The sequence below is a fragment of the Chiloscyllium plagiosum genome, unplaced genomic scaffold, assembly GCF_037043375.1.
Source record: "Chiloscyllium plagiosum isolate Xiang-an unplaced genomic scaffold, Cpla_swu_hap1 HiC_scaffold_12, whole genome shotgun sequence".
Classification (NCBI taxonomy): Eukaryota; Metazoa; Chordata; class Chondrichthyes; order Orectolobiformes; family Hemiscylliidae; genus Chiloscyllium; species Chiloscyllium plagiosum.
The window spans coordinates 34882920-34897306 of NW_028270150.1; the positions used below are offsets into that span (position 1 = coordinate 34882920).

Consider the following 14387-nt stretch of genomic DNA (forward strand, 5'->3'; position numbering starts at 1 on the left):
ATGTCTTGCATTTATAAGTTGTCTTAGCAAACAGGATCAAGAAAAAAAAGACTCTGATCCACATACATCAAAGGGGAAGGTGTTATTGAGTGCCTGAAAGGAGCAAAAATGCCAAGAAATGTTGGGAGGAAATTTCAGATTTTAGTCTTTTGGCACAGCTCCAAGTTTGGATCACTTAAAATGGAAGATGCTCATGCAATCAGATTGAGTGGAACACAGATATCTCAGTGGGTTGGGAGGCTGCATAGTAAACTTGGTAAACAGAAATCATGTCGGGATTTGAAAACAATTAAGGAAGAAAATTTCTAAATCAAGGCATGGCTTAAGGAGACGGTAAAGTGAACACTGGTGCAATGGCTGAATGTGACTTGGTGAGAGTTAGGACGCAGGCTGCTTTTTAGTGACTTCAAATTTACAGAGGCCGAAATGCGGGTAGTCTAATTAGGAATGCATTGGACCAGTTAGCAAACAATACAGCTTCTTCAACTTAGATTTTAAGATCACTATAAAACTATATTAAATTTTGTACTTTAACTTTAACTTTAGGTTCAGTGTAAACTGAATTGTGCTCATACAATATGCTTGTTTTGAATTCATTTTAGCTGGTGGGGATTTTCAGTCAGAAAGACTTCTTTCCTAGGTTACCTTCTAACCTAGAGCACCATTTATTCCCTTGGAAACCATTCTCACCCACAATTCACAGCAGAAATACTTAAAACTAAACTTCATAAATATATAGAACAGTAGGAACTGTTTTAATTCCCAGTCATTCTGAAATAGATGACTACACCAATCAAATGTGATATGCATTGCACCATCAGAATGAGGATGAAGCTGAGTTCCATGACGATGCCGCCAGTCTAGCGAGTGGAGAGTCACTGAGTACCTCCATTGCTGTTTCACTTGAACTTGTCATAGTGGCCAAGGATGAAGCAGTTGTCGGCAAACTCAGGCTTCCTCCAATAAATGGGCTTTGAGGGTTTCCAGAAGCTGAGCTCAGTGTGTTGCTTGGGGTCACAGAACCATTACCAACTGTCCAGTGGCATGTATAATGGCTAAAAGTACAAATGCAAATAAATGTCCACTCAGCACAAATCTGAAAAGATGCTTCCAATTTCAATTTTATGAATTGTGGCAGTTGCAGGTTATTTTACTACTTCCTAGTGTTATATTACGTTGATTAGAGACAGAAAAGAAAGACTTGCATTATTTGCAGTGCCCATCATGTGCACAGGATCTCCAAAAGCTCTTTAAAGCCAATGATGTCCTTTTGACATGTAGTCACTGCTGTACTGTAGGAAACAATGATTGTAAACAAATATATTGTTGCAAGGTAAACGTCAGGATAATTATGAAGCTTGCTCACAATGTTTATTTCTGACAGCAGTACAAGTCGTTCTGCTATAACATGCATTTCCTCAATACGAATTCACTGTAATGGATAGAGACACTGTTTCTAAAGCACAAACTTTTAAAGTATGTCTTGGCTGTAGTGTGATTGCATCACCAACAATTTACATGTTATTTGTATTATGTGATTCTCGTATGGCATGGGGTTGCACCGGAACACAACCATCACGCTATAGAAGAAATTACTGTGTTTAACTTATTTGCACAGATTTGGAATGCTGTCAACAGGCCAGTTAGATAGAGAAATAGAAAAATAAATTACAGGCAGGATGAAAATATCAGATTTTTCTGTTAATTTCCTATTTTCCCTTTTGATTAGCAAAATATTCAAACTCCTGTGCCCAATCAGTTCTCAACTGTTTCTGTCTGCAGGCACAGTTCATTTCCATAGGTTTTTCAAAGGACACCAATCACAGAAACAAATGACTTAATGGATAACATATGCACAAAAAAATAAATGCAGAAACATACCCAAGTATCTTCAAGCGAAGTGAGAGAGAATTGTGGGTGGTTAGGATGCATCATCCCATCTTAATAGATGCCATTTAATAGGTATCCAGTAAAGCTGTCACTTCTCAAGAATTATTTTCTAAATAATTTATTGCATTTTAATTTTAATGTATTCAACACAATTGTGAATATTCAGGTTAAAAGCAAAGGTAGAAGGGACAGTGTGGAAAAATCTGCAACTTGCTTCAATTCTGGTGAGTTGCATATATTGCAAGAATAATGCATAATCACAGTGTCGTGAATATTGACAACACTGATTTCAGTGAACATTTTAGTTGATTTTAGATACTGAAAAAAAGTTATTTATTTCTCAGGATTAATTGTCAAGTGTTTACACCCTGAATTTTACTGTATAAATATTGAGGAGATTATGAGCACTCACTATTTCAGACAAGGGTAAATGAGACTGCAAATAGCAGCATCCATCCATCCAAAAGTAACAATGGAATTAGAAGCTACAGTTTAAGTTGACCTCATCTTCCAGAAGTTTTGATGTACCAGTATTTTACAGAGAGATTTAGCATTGAAAGAGGAACTTCAGTTATCCGAAGGACATGGGCGGGAAGTATTTTGTTCTGTTAATCAAAAGCTAGATAACCGAATGCCGGATAACGTAGTTAACCAAGCATTGGGACCTTGCGATCTTGTTCGGATAGTATGAAATTTGGTTAAGCGAATGCCGGATAATCGAGATTTCTCTTTATAAGGGATAGGATGAAATTCATGTATTTGCCCACCAACAATATTGGATCTTGTCTATTCAAATGTAAATTTTAAACAGTGTTAACCACCACAAAACAACCTTTGAAAATGGATTTTTAAAGCATGTGTCACACCCCTTAAGAGTTTAATGACTGCTGATTTAAAAAAAGGTGACTTTCAAAATCTTTTTCTTTTTCACTGTGGTTAAGGGGATGTACCATTGCTTTCTCTGTTCACAGGTGCCCCAATCCCTACTCAAGGACAGTAGAACCACGATTATCCAAACAAGACGGGCAGGGAGTATTTTGTTTGGATAATTGATCGTTCGGATAACTGGAAACGAGCAGTAATTTATGAGTGCCAGTTATCTGAATATTTCACGGTTATCCGGCAATATCCACCATAATGCCATTTAACCAACGTAAACAAGCAGTAAATTGAGTGCCAATTATCAAACTTTTTTAGATTAGATTCCCTACAGTGTGGACACAGGCCCTTTGGCCCAACAAGTCCACACCAACCCTCCGAAGAGTAACCCACACGGACCCATTCCCGTAACTAATGCACTTAATATTATGGGCAATTTAGTATGGCCAATTCACCTAACCTGCACATCTTTGGACTGTGGGAAGAAACCGGAGCACCCAGAGCAAACCCACACAGACGCAGGGAGAATGTGCAAACTCCACACAGACAGTTGCCTGACGTGGGAATTGAACCCAGGGTCGTGGTGCTGTGAGGCAGCAGTGCTAATCACTGAGCCACCGTGCCGCCCAATTCTCGGTTATCTGGCAATGCACACCATAATGCTGTTTAACTAGTAACTGAATGCTGAGTTGCCTACTGCCGTTTTTACAGGACCTTGAGATCTTGTTCAGATAATCCTAAATTCAGATAGAGTCATAGAGTCATAGAGATGTACGGCATGGAAATAGACCCTTCGGTCCTACCCGTCCATGCCGACCAGATATCCCAACCCAATCTAGTTTCACCTGCCAACACCCGGCCCATATCCCTCCAAACCCTTCCTATTCATATACCCATCCAAATTCCTCTTAAATGTTGCAATTGTACCAGCCTCCACCACATTCTCTGGCAGCTCATTCCATACACATACCACTCTCTGCATGAAAAAAGTTGCCCCTTAGGTCTTTTTTATATCTTTCCCTCTCACCCTAAACCTATGCCCTCTAGTTCTGGACTCCCTGACCCCAGGGAAAATACTTTGTCTATTTATCCTATCCATGCCCCTCATAATTTTGTAAACTTCTGTAAGGTCACCCCTCAGCCTCTGACGCTCCAGGGAAAACAGCCCCAGCCTGCTCAGCCTCTCCCTGTAGCTCAGATCCTCCAAACCAGGCAAATGCTTGTAAATCTTTTCTGAATCCTTTCAAGTTTCACAACATCTTTCCGATAGGAAGGAGACCAGAATTGCATGCAGTATTCCGACTGTGGCCTAACCAATGTCCTGTACAGCTGCAACATGACCTCCCAACTCCTTTTTCAGATTAGATTAGATTACAGTGTGGAAACAGGCCCTTCGGCCCAACAAGTCCACACTGACCCGCCAAAGCGCAACCCACCCATACCCCTACATTTACCCCTTACCTAACACTACAGGCAATTTAGCATGGCCAATTCACCAGACCAGATATCCCAACCCAATCTAGTCCCACCTGCCAGCACCCAGCCCATATCCCTCCAAACCCTTCCTATTCATATACCCATCCAAATTCCTTTTAAATGTTGCAATTGTACCAGCTTCCACCACTTCCTCCGGCGGCTCATTCCATACACATGCCACCCTCTGTGAGAAAACATTGCCCCTTAAGTCTCTTTTATATCTTTCCCTTCTCACCTTAAACCTATGCCCTCTAGTTCTGGACTCACCCACCCCAGGAGAAAGTGAGGACTGCAGATGCTGGAGATCAGAGCTGAAAATGTGTTGCTGGAAAAGCACAGCAGGTCAGGCAGCATCCAAGGAGCAGGAGACTTGTAGAGGGAGGAAGAGAGCTTCTTCAAACTTGTAGAAGGAGGAAGAGGATGCTGTCTCACCCATCCCAGGGAAAAGATTTTGTCTATTTATCCTATCCATGCCCCTCATACTTTTGTAAACCTCTGTAAGGTCACCCCTCAGCCTCCAACGATCCAGGGAAAACAGCCCCAAGCTGTTCAACCTCTCCCTATAGCTCAAATTCTCCAACCCTGGCAACTTCCTTGTAAATCTTTTCTGAACCCTTTCAAGTTTCACAACATTTTCCGATAGGAAGGAGACCAAAAGTGAATGCAATATTCCAACAGTGGCCTAACCAATGTCCTGTACAGCCGCAACATGACCTCCCAACTCCTATACTCAATACTCTGACCAATAAACGAAAGCATACCAAACGCTTTCTTCACTATCCTATCTACCTATGACTCCACTTTCACGGAGCTATGAACCTGCATTCTAAGGTCACTTAGTTCAGCAACACTCCGTAGGACCTTACCATTAAGTGTATAAGTCCTTCTAAGATTTGCTTTCCCAAAATGCAGCACCTCCCATTTATCTGAATTAAACTCCATCTGCCACTTCTCAGCCCATTGGCCCATCTGGTCCAGATTCTGTTGTAATCTGAGGTAACCTTCTTCACTGTCCACTACACCTCCAATTTTGGTGTCATCTACAAACTTACTAACTATACCTCTTATGCTCACATCCAAATCATTTATGTAAATGACAAAAAGTAGAGGGCCCAGCACCGATCCTTGTGGCACTCCACTGGTCTCAGGCCTCCAGTCTGAAAAACAACCCTCCAGCACCAACCTCTGTCTTCTACCTTCAAGCCAGTTCTGTATCCAAATGGTGAAAGTGAGGTCTGCAGATGCTGGAGATCAGAGCTGAAAATGTGTTGCTGGAAAAGCGCAGCAGGTCAGGCAGCATCCAGGGAACAGGAGAATCGACGTTTCGGGCATAAAACCTTCTTCAATGGCTTGGTCTCTCTGTATTCCGTGAGATCTAACCGTGCTAACCAGTCTCCCATGGGAACCTTGTCAAATGCCTGACTGAAGTCCATATAGATCACATCTACCCCTCTGCCCTCATCAATCTCTTTGTTACTTCTTCAAAAAACTCAATCAAGTCTGTGAGACATGCTTTCCTACAGACAAAGCCACATTGATATCCCTAATCAGTCCTTGCCTTTTCAAATACGTGTCAATCCTGTCCCTCAGGATTCCATCCAACAACTTGCCCACCACCGACATCAGGTTCAATGGTCTATAGTTCTCTGATTTGTCTTTACCACCTTTCTTAAACAGTGGTACCACGTTAGCCAATCTCCAGTCTTTTGGCATGTCACCTGTGACTATCAATGATACAAATATTTCTGTAAGAGGCCCAGCAATCATTTCCCTAGCTTCCCACAGGGTTCTACGGTATACCTGATCAGGTCCTGGGGATTTATCCACTTTTATGCCTTTCAAGACATCCAGTACTTCCTCCTCTGTAATAAGGACATTTTTCAAGATGTCACCATCTATTTCCCTATATTCTGTATCTTCCATGTTCTTTTCCACAGTAAACGCTGATGCAAAATACTCATTTAGTATCTCCCCCATTTTCTGTGGCTCCACACAAAGGCTGCCTTGCTGATCTTTAAGAGGCCCTATTCTATCCCTAATTAGCCTTTTGCCCTTAATGCATTTGTAAAAACTCTTTGAATTCTCCTGAACTCTATTTGCCAAAGCTATCTCATGTCCCCTTTTTGCCCTCCTTGATTTCCCTCTTAAGTATACTCCTACTGCCTTTCTACTCTTCTAAGAATTCACTCGATCTATCCTATCTATACCTGACATATGCTTCCTTCTTTTCCTTAACCAAACCCTCAATTTTGTTAGTCATTTAGCATTCCCTATACCTACCGGCCTTTCCTTTCACCCTAACAGGAATATACTTTCTCTGGGGTCTTGTTATCTCACTTCTGAAGGCTTTCCATTTTCCAGCTGTCCCTTTACCTGGAAACATTTGCCCCCAATCAGCTTTTGAAAGTTGTTGCCTAATACCATCAAAATTGGCCTCTCTCCAATTTAGAAGTTCAACTTTTAGATCTGGTCTATCCTTTTCCATCACTATTTTAAACAGTAGAATTATGGTCACTGGCCCCAAAGTGCTCCCCCACTGACACCTCAGTCACCTGCACTGCCTAAATGAAACAAAAAGATGCCAAATGCAACAAGCTGAATACTTCTACGTCAATTGAATTTCCACAATAAAGTGGTATTAATAATAAGAATTTTAGAAGTGTGATGACCTGTTTAGAAATCTCATCATCTATAATAATGTAAACCCCGGAACAATCCTACCCATGTATGTGACCTGTATACCTCACCTGGCATTAGATCCAGTTCCAGCTGTATGAGTCACTGGTAACATGTTGGCATATGGTGGAGGTGGCAACGTTGACCAGTTGTCATGTGCTGGTAAAGCCTGAAGGCTGTTGTTGGAGTTTTCTGAAATGGACACTTGGTAAAACATAACACTGATGAGTAAATCAATCAGATTGTATTTGTAATTAAAAAATGTCACCCAGTTTCCTTCCCATTCGGATGCTAACATCAGTAAATTCATTACTCAGTTTAGAGGTCAGGGTTGTGGACTTGTGAACACGTTTCACAAGTTGTGCTTCAGAATGCAATATGATTTATTTTGTATTCCAAAATTGTTATGAAACAAAAGTATACTTAACAAAAACAAATTTCTCGTAAGTAAGCATAAAAGGTTTGACTACAATTCTGACTCGTAACTTTGACATTAATTGACTCCTTACCAATTTCTTAATAACTTGCACTTCTAACTCTTTCAACTTACCTCATTGTCATTGCCTCTCCCAAATTTCCAGTATGCTTTTTGTCCTCCTCCCTTCTCAAACCTTCTTGCTTAACATAACATGTAGGTTCAGTTAGCCGTGGGAAAGGCAAATGAAATATCAGCATTCATTTCAAGAGGGCTAGAATGCAAGAGCAGGGATGAAATGCTGAGACTATATAAGACAGTGGTCAGGCAGCATTTTGAATATTGTGAGCAAGTGGTAAGTGTCAAGCTCCTGGGAGTGGTCATCAACAACAAGCTTTCTTGGACTCTTCATGTGGACGCACTGGTTACAAAGACCCAACAACATCTCTTCTTCCTCAGGCAGCTGAGAAAATCTGGCATGATGGTGAATAGGAGAAAGTGAGGTCTGCAGACGCTGGAGATCAAAGCTGAAACTTTATTGCTGGAACAGCACAGCAGGTCAGGCAGCATCTAGGGAACAGAAGATTCGACGTTTCGGGCACATGCCCTTCTTCAGGAATGAGCAGAGAGTGTTCAGCATGAGAAGATAAAAGGTAGGGAGGAGGGACTTGGAGGAGGGGCGTTGGAAATGTGATAGGTGGAAAGAGGTCAAGGTGAGGGTGATAGGTCGGAGTAGGGTGGAGGCGGAGAGGTCAAGAAGAAGACTGCAGGTCAGGAAGGCGGTGCCGGGCTGGAGGGATTCGGCTGAGACAAGGTGGGGGGAGGGGGGATGAAGAAACTCCTCCAACCACAGGGGATGAACTTGGACTTCACCAGTTTCTTCATCCCCCCCTCCCCCCACCTTGTCTCAGCCGAATCCCTCCAGCCCGGCACCGCCTTCCTGACCTGCAGTCTTCTTCTTGACCTCTCCGCCTCCACCCTACTCCGACCTATCACCCTCACCTTGACCTCTTTCCACCTATCACATTTCCAACGCCCCTCCTCCAAGTCCCTCCTCCCTACCTTTTATCTTCTCCTGCTGAACACTCTCTGCTCATTCCTGAAGAAGGGCATGTGCCCGAAACGTCGAATCTTCTGTTCCCTAGATGCTGCCTGACCTGCTGTGCTGTTCCAGCAATAAAGTTTCATGATGGTGAATACCCTTGCCAACCTTTATAGGTGTGCTATTGAGAGCATCACTACCTGGTATGGCAACTATACCATTCAAGATCGGAGACAGTTACAGAGAGTGGTGAACTCGGCCCGGACAATCACAAAGGCCAACCTCCCATCGATAGAATCCATGGCCCACTGTCAAGGAAAGGCTGCCAGCATTCTCAAAGATCCATCCCACCCTGGCGATGCTTTTCACGACCTCTACCATCGGGGAGAAGGTACAAAAGCCTGAACACACACACACACCAGCCAGTTTTGAAATAGTTTCTACCCTCCTGGTGTTAGAGTATTGAATGGACTCACAAACTCTTAGCATTCGCCTGTACCTGTGTTTTTGTTTTTGCCGCTGTTTATCTATTATTTACTTATCTATGCTATTTAACTATGTGATCTGCATGTCTTGATCACAAGACCAAGCTTTTCAGTGTGCCTCAGTACACATGACAGTAAATTCAATTCAATTCAATTCAAGTTTTGTGCCCCAAATCTCACGAAAGATTTGCTGGCCTTGGAGGGGGTACACAAGGGGATTACAAGAATGATCCCAGGGATGAAAGGTTTGTCATATGGGGAACTCTAGGTCTGTACTAGATAGAGTTTAGAAGGATGAGGGAGGATCTCATTGAAATTTACAAAATACTGAAAGGCCTGGATAGAGTAGAAATAGGGAAGATGTTTCCATTAGTAGAAAAGACTTGTACTCGAAAGACAGCTTCCGAATGAAGGGACAATCTTTTAAAATTGAGATGACAAGGAATTTCTTCAGCTCAAGGTAAATTTGTGGAACTCATTGCCACAGAAGACTGTGGAGGCCAAGTCATTGACTATATTTAAGACAGATATAGATAGGTTCTTGATTAGTAAATGGATCAAAGTTTATGGGGAAAAGGCAGGAGAATGGGGTTGAGAAACAAAAAGGTTGTGATTGAACAGTGGAGCAGACTTGATGGGCCAAATGGTCTAATTCTGCTCCTATATCTTCTGGTATTATGTCACCTCTCCTGTTCCCCTACCCTCCCACTCAACACTTCCCTCACCAATGCCTTTCCCGAATCTCTGGGCTTGGGAGAGATAGGGAAAGAGTGAGAAGCAAGTGAAATTGCAAGTGGCTGGGAGGGAGCAGGAGAGTCAGCGAGTGGGATGGAAAGAAGTAAAGACAGGGAGCGAACTAATGTATGGAAGGGTAGGTGGAGTGGGAAGGTTAGGGAAGGAGACGGTGAGCAGCAGTTTCTTCAATATGGCTATAATGGAAATGTGGCAAGAAGTTTGGAGAAGCTTTTTAATTTAAGAACTGTGCAAAAATAAGAATGCACCATTTTCTTTTCTTTTATTTCTTCTTAAGAATGTACAGTTACGATATTCTTTTAACAGGAAGCACCTACAATATCTTTATTTTAACCAGATGCATTAGCTAAAGCCTTAATTGATGTTGTCGTCTTTTTAAAAATATTCCCTGAAGCCATTTAAAGTTGACTGTACAACCAGGTCTGAATCATTTTGACTTTCCTAATTTAAATTCTGTCTACAAATATCCATTATATTTTTAATGAAATAACAGAATGACAACTTCATTGCTTTTCACCTCTTGCTTCTCCCTTCTTTTGTCTTTTCTTTGCAAAAACATACTTTATTAATAAAATATCTACAAACTTTTCAATTTGTACATTACAGAAAATAGCATGTTTCTCAATCGAGCATTTTGCACTCTTCTTTCATTCATTGTCTGGATGAGGACATTGCTTGCTGATCCAGCATTTATTGCCTGTTCCTAGCAGCATATAAGACTGGTAAACTGCCTTCTGAAGTGATGCATTTCTGTGCAATACATGAATCCCCACAGTACCATCAGGGAGAGTGTTCCGAAATTTCGATACTGAATAAACAGCAGAGGCTAAGCAGTGGAGTTCCAAGTTAGGATGATGACTGCCTTGGAGGGGAACTTGCAGGTGATGGTGTTCCCATGTATCTGCTGCTCTTGCCATTCTAGTGGTTGTGGATTTTGAAGATGCTATCTAAGGAGAATGGCGAACTGCTGCATCATGTAGATAATACACACTGCTGCTACTGAGGCCAGTGGTGGAAGGAATGAATGTTTTTGGATGTGGTGCCAATTAAGCAGGCTGCTTTGTCCTGGAAGGTGTCAAGCTTCTTGAGTGATGTTGAAACTGCAATCATCTAGGGGAGTGGGCAGTGTTCCATCACACTCCTGACTTCTGGCTTAAAGATGGTGAGAAGGTTTTGGGGACACAGGAGGTATATAATTCCTTAGGTTTACAGCCTCTGACTTGCTCTTGTAGCCGCAATATTTTTATGGCCAGTCCAGATCAGTTTATCTTTAATGATAACTCCAGAACGTTGGTAGTGGGAGCTTCAGTGATAGTAACACTATTGGATGTCAAGGGGCGATGGTGAGATTGTCTCTTTGTGGAGATGGTCATTGCCTAGCATTTGTGTGTTGTGAACTTTACTTATCTCTTGTTAATCCAAAGCTGAATATTGTCCAGGTCTTGCCGAGTTTGGACATCAATTGCTTTAGTATCGGAAGAGTCACGAATATTTTTGAATACTGTGGAATTATCAGTGAACAACCCCACCTGACCTTATGATGGAGGGACAGTCATTGATGAAATTGACAAATATGGTTGGGGCTTGGACTCTATTTTCTAGAACTAGTTTTCTAGGGTGAGAGGGGAAAAATATAAAAGAGAACTAAGGGGCACCTTTTTCACGCAGTGGGTGGTCCATGTATGAAATGAGCTGCCAGAGGAAGTGGTGGAGGCTAGTACAATTGTAACATTTAAAAGGCATCTGGATGGGTTTGTGAGTAGGAAGGGTTTGGAGGAATATGGCCTCAGTAGCAACAGTGTGTACTGGCAGGTGGGATATCTGGTCGGCATGGACAGGTTGGACCGAAGGGTCTGTTTCCGAGCTATACATCTCTATGGCTCTATGATAAATTTGGACAATTTTTCACATTATCAAGTGGTTACAAGAATGTTTTAGCTCTACTGGAACTACCCGGCTAGGAGTGCAGCAAGTTCAGGAACACAAATCTTTAGAAGTATTGCTGGAATGTTGTCAGGGCACATAGCATTCACTGCATTCAGCTGGTTTTTCATATCATGTGAATAAAATTGGCTGAAAACTGAACTGTGTGACGCTGGGACCTCTGGAGGAGGCCAAGATGGGTCATCCACTCAGATTTCTGACTGAAGATTGTTGCGAATATTTCAGCCTCAACGTTTACACAGATTTGTTGAGCACTTCAAACATTGAGGATAGGGATATTTGTGGAGCGTCCTTCTCCAGTGATTTGTTTAATTGTCTGTCTCTATTCATAACTGATTGTGGCAGGATTTAGATCTGATCCATTAGTTTGGAATCTCCTGTCTGTCACTTGCTGCTTTGCTGTTTGACACGCAAGTAGTCCTGTTTTGGAGTTTAATCAGGTTGACATCCCAGTTCTGGTGCTGTTCCTTGGCATACCTTCCTGCACTCTTCACTAAACCAGGGTTAATCCCTCGGCTTGATGGTAATGTGGAGTAAGAGATATTCAACGTTTGGGTGAAGATTTGTAACTCGGGTGCTCGTTGTTGTGGTTCTGTTCGCCGAGCTGGAAATTTTTGTTGCAAATGTTTCGTCCCCTGTCTAGGTGACATCCTCAGTGCTTGGGAGCCTCCTGTGAAGCGCTTCTGTGGTGTTTTCTCCGGCATTTATAGTGGCCTGTCCCTGCCATTTCCGGTTGTCAGTTTCAGCTGTCCGCTGTAGTGGCCGGTATATTGGGTGCAGGTCGATGTGTTTGTTGATGGAGTTTGTGGATGAGTGCCATGCTTCTAGGTTAGGTCCGACCTGGTTATCTGTCCGTTTTTTTGTAGATTCCTCAGTGTGTTATTTATCCTATTGGTGAGCTGTGGGGTGGGGTCAAACTCCCTCTTTTGGTAGGTGTTGGTATCTGCAAGTAGTTGTTGTGCTTTTTGGGTGTATTCTGCTTTGTCCAGGATGACCGTCATTCTGCCTTTGTCTGCTGGTAGTATGATTATGTTCTTATCGTTTCTTAGTGATTTTAGTGCTTCCCTCTCCTTGGTGTTGAGGTTACGTGTTTGTCTTTTCCTTGTTATCAGAGGTACGATACTTTGCCTCACTGTTTGTTGTGTCTCTTCTGTCAGTCCATTGTTCCTGAGTGTGCATTCTAGTGCTGCTAGGAAGTCTGCTGTCTTGGCGTCCCTGTGGTTGTAGTTGAGTCCCTTGGCCAGTATTGTTCTTTCCGTGTCTGTGAGCTGTCTGTGGAGAGGTTTTTAACCCAGGTGTGTGTTGTGGTGTCCTCTTTGTTGTGTGTTAGTTTGGCCATTTTTTCTTTTAGTTTTTTTGCGGTGTGTGGTCCTGTTCTGTCCTATGGTGACAGCCCGTTCTATGGTCTGGGTCCATTCCTGATTAGTGGTTTTTGAAATTAACGACTTTTGGCACGCAATTTCTTGTCTGTATTTGTGAAGTCTGTTGTGCGCGTCTGCCTAGAAGCATGGCACTCATCCACAAACTCCACTAACAAACACATCGACCTGGACCCAATATATCGGCCACTACAGCGGACAGCTGAAACTGACAACCGGAAGCGGCAGGGACAGGCCACTATAAATGCCGGAGGAAACACCACAGAAGCACTTCACAGGAGGCTCCCAAGCCCTGAGGATGTCACCTAGACAGGGGATGAAACGTTTGCAACAAAAATTTCCAGCTTGGCGAACAGAACCACAACATTATGAGATGTCAGGCCATGAGGTTAGGGATTGTGTTTGAGTACAGTAGCTGCTTCAATCCAATTACAAATTGCAGTATTAATTCATTATAACCAAAGCTATATGCATTTTGTTACACACATATACCCTGAAGAGTTTTATAAGTTAGCAGCCACTCAGTACACTGTGGCAGAAACTCTATAGCAGTGACCTTTCCTCATTGTGTCTTTGTGATAGCTGCCCTAGCCATTAGTATGGCAAGGGAATAGTGAATAGAAAACAACTTTTCTCCTTAGTTTAAAGGACAATAAAGGCAGGAAACCTCACAACCTTTAAAAAGAATTCGGAAGAGCACTTTAATTGTGATAAGACTATGGGCCTGGTGCAGGAAAGTGGGACGAGTGCCGGAAAGTAGTATGTTTTTGGCAATATGGGCTTGAAGAGGTGCAAGGCCGCCATATGATTCTATTATTCACTCAACAAAAAGTCCTGGACCAAAACAGAAATTATTGGAGAAACTCAGCAAGTCTGGCAGCACCTGTGGAGAGAAAGCAGTGTTAACATTTCATGTTCTGCAACTATTCCTGCAATTTCTTTTTGTGTGTCTGATCATCAGCATCCACAGATCTTTGTTTCATGTTGGCCTAGACCTGGGAATGTGCCAGTCTTCAACACTGGATTGCGGACAATTCTTTGCACTGGAAGACCAATATTTTCGGGGCTAGACCAAAGAGCACTTTTCACTGAGTGGATGGTCCTCCAGTCAGAGTTGATGTTTGTCTCAGTGTGAATCCATGGGATGCCCCTACAGCATAGACTTGTGCATCACAGAGGGGCTCAGGTTCAAATCTTAACAACACAACAGAACATTTCTCTCCAGAGTTTCTTTGCACAGGCACATTTTAGAAGGAGATGTGTGACAGTCTCTTCACCACAGCAGCTTTCTCCAGGGCACTGTACAGTAGCATAGAGAACCCAGGTGTGTGTACACGAACAATTTGACAGGAAGTGTCTTCCTCATCATCAACCAAGCTACACCTTAGTGCTTGTTTGAAAGTTCTGATGATGAGGCATTCTGCCAAATCAGTTGCTAATGTTAAGTC

General features: G+C 42.6%; 1 protein-coding gene across 1 annotated transcript in view; it reads right to left on the reverse strand.

Annotated features, from left to right (window-relative positions):
* Positions 1–817: 817 nt before the first annotated feature.
* The window catches only part of LOC122555307 (T-box transcription factor TBX19-like), a 62210-nt gene continuing 48640 nt past the window's right edge, over positions 818–14387 (reverse strand). Inside the window, exons 7-8 of the mRNA XM_087992613.1 lie at positions 6993–7125; positions 818–1055 (exon numbers count right to left, since the gene is read on the reverse strand). Of these exons, the coding sequence (XP_087848739.1) occupies positions 818–1055; positions 6993–7125 (371 nt within the window). The remainder of the gene's footprint in view (positions 1056–6992; positions 7126–14387) is intronic.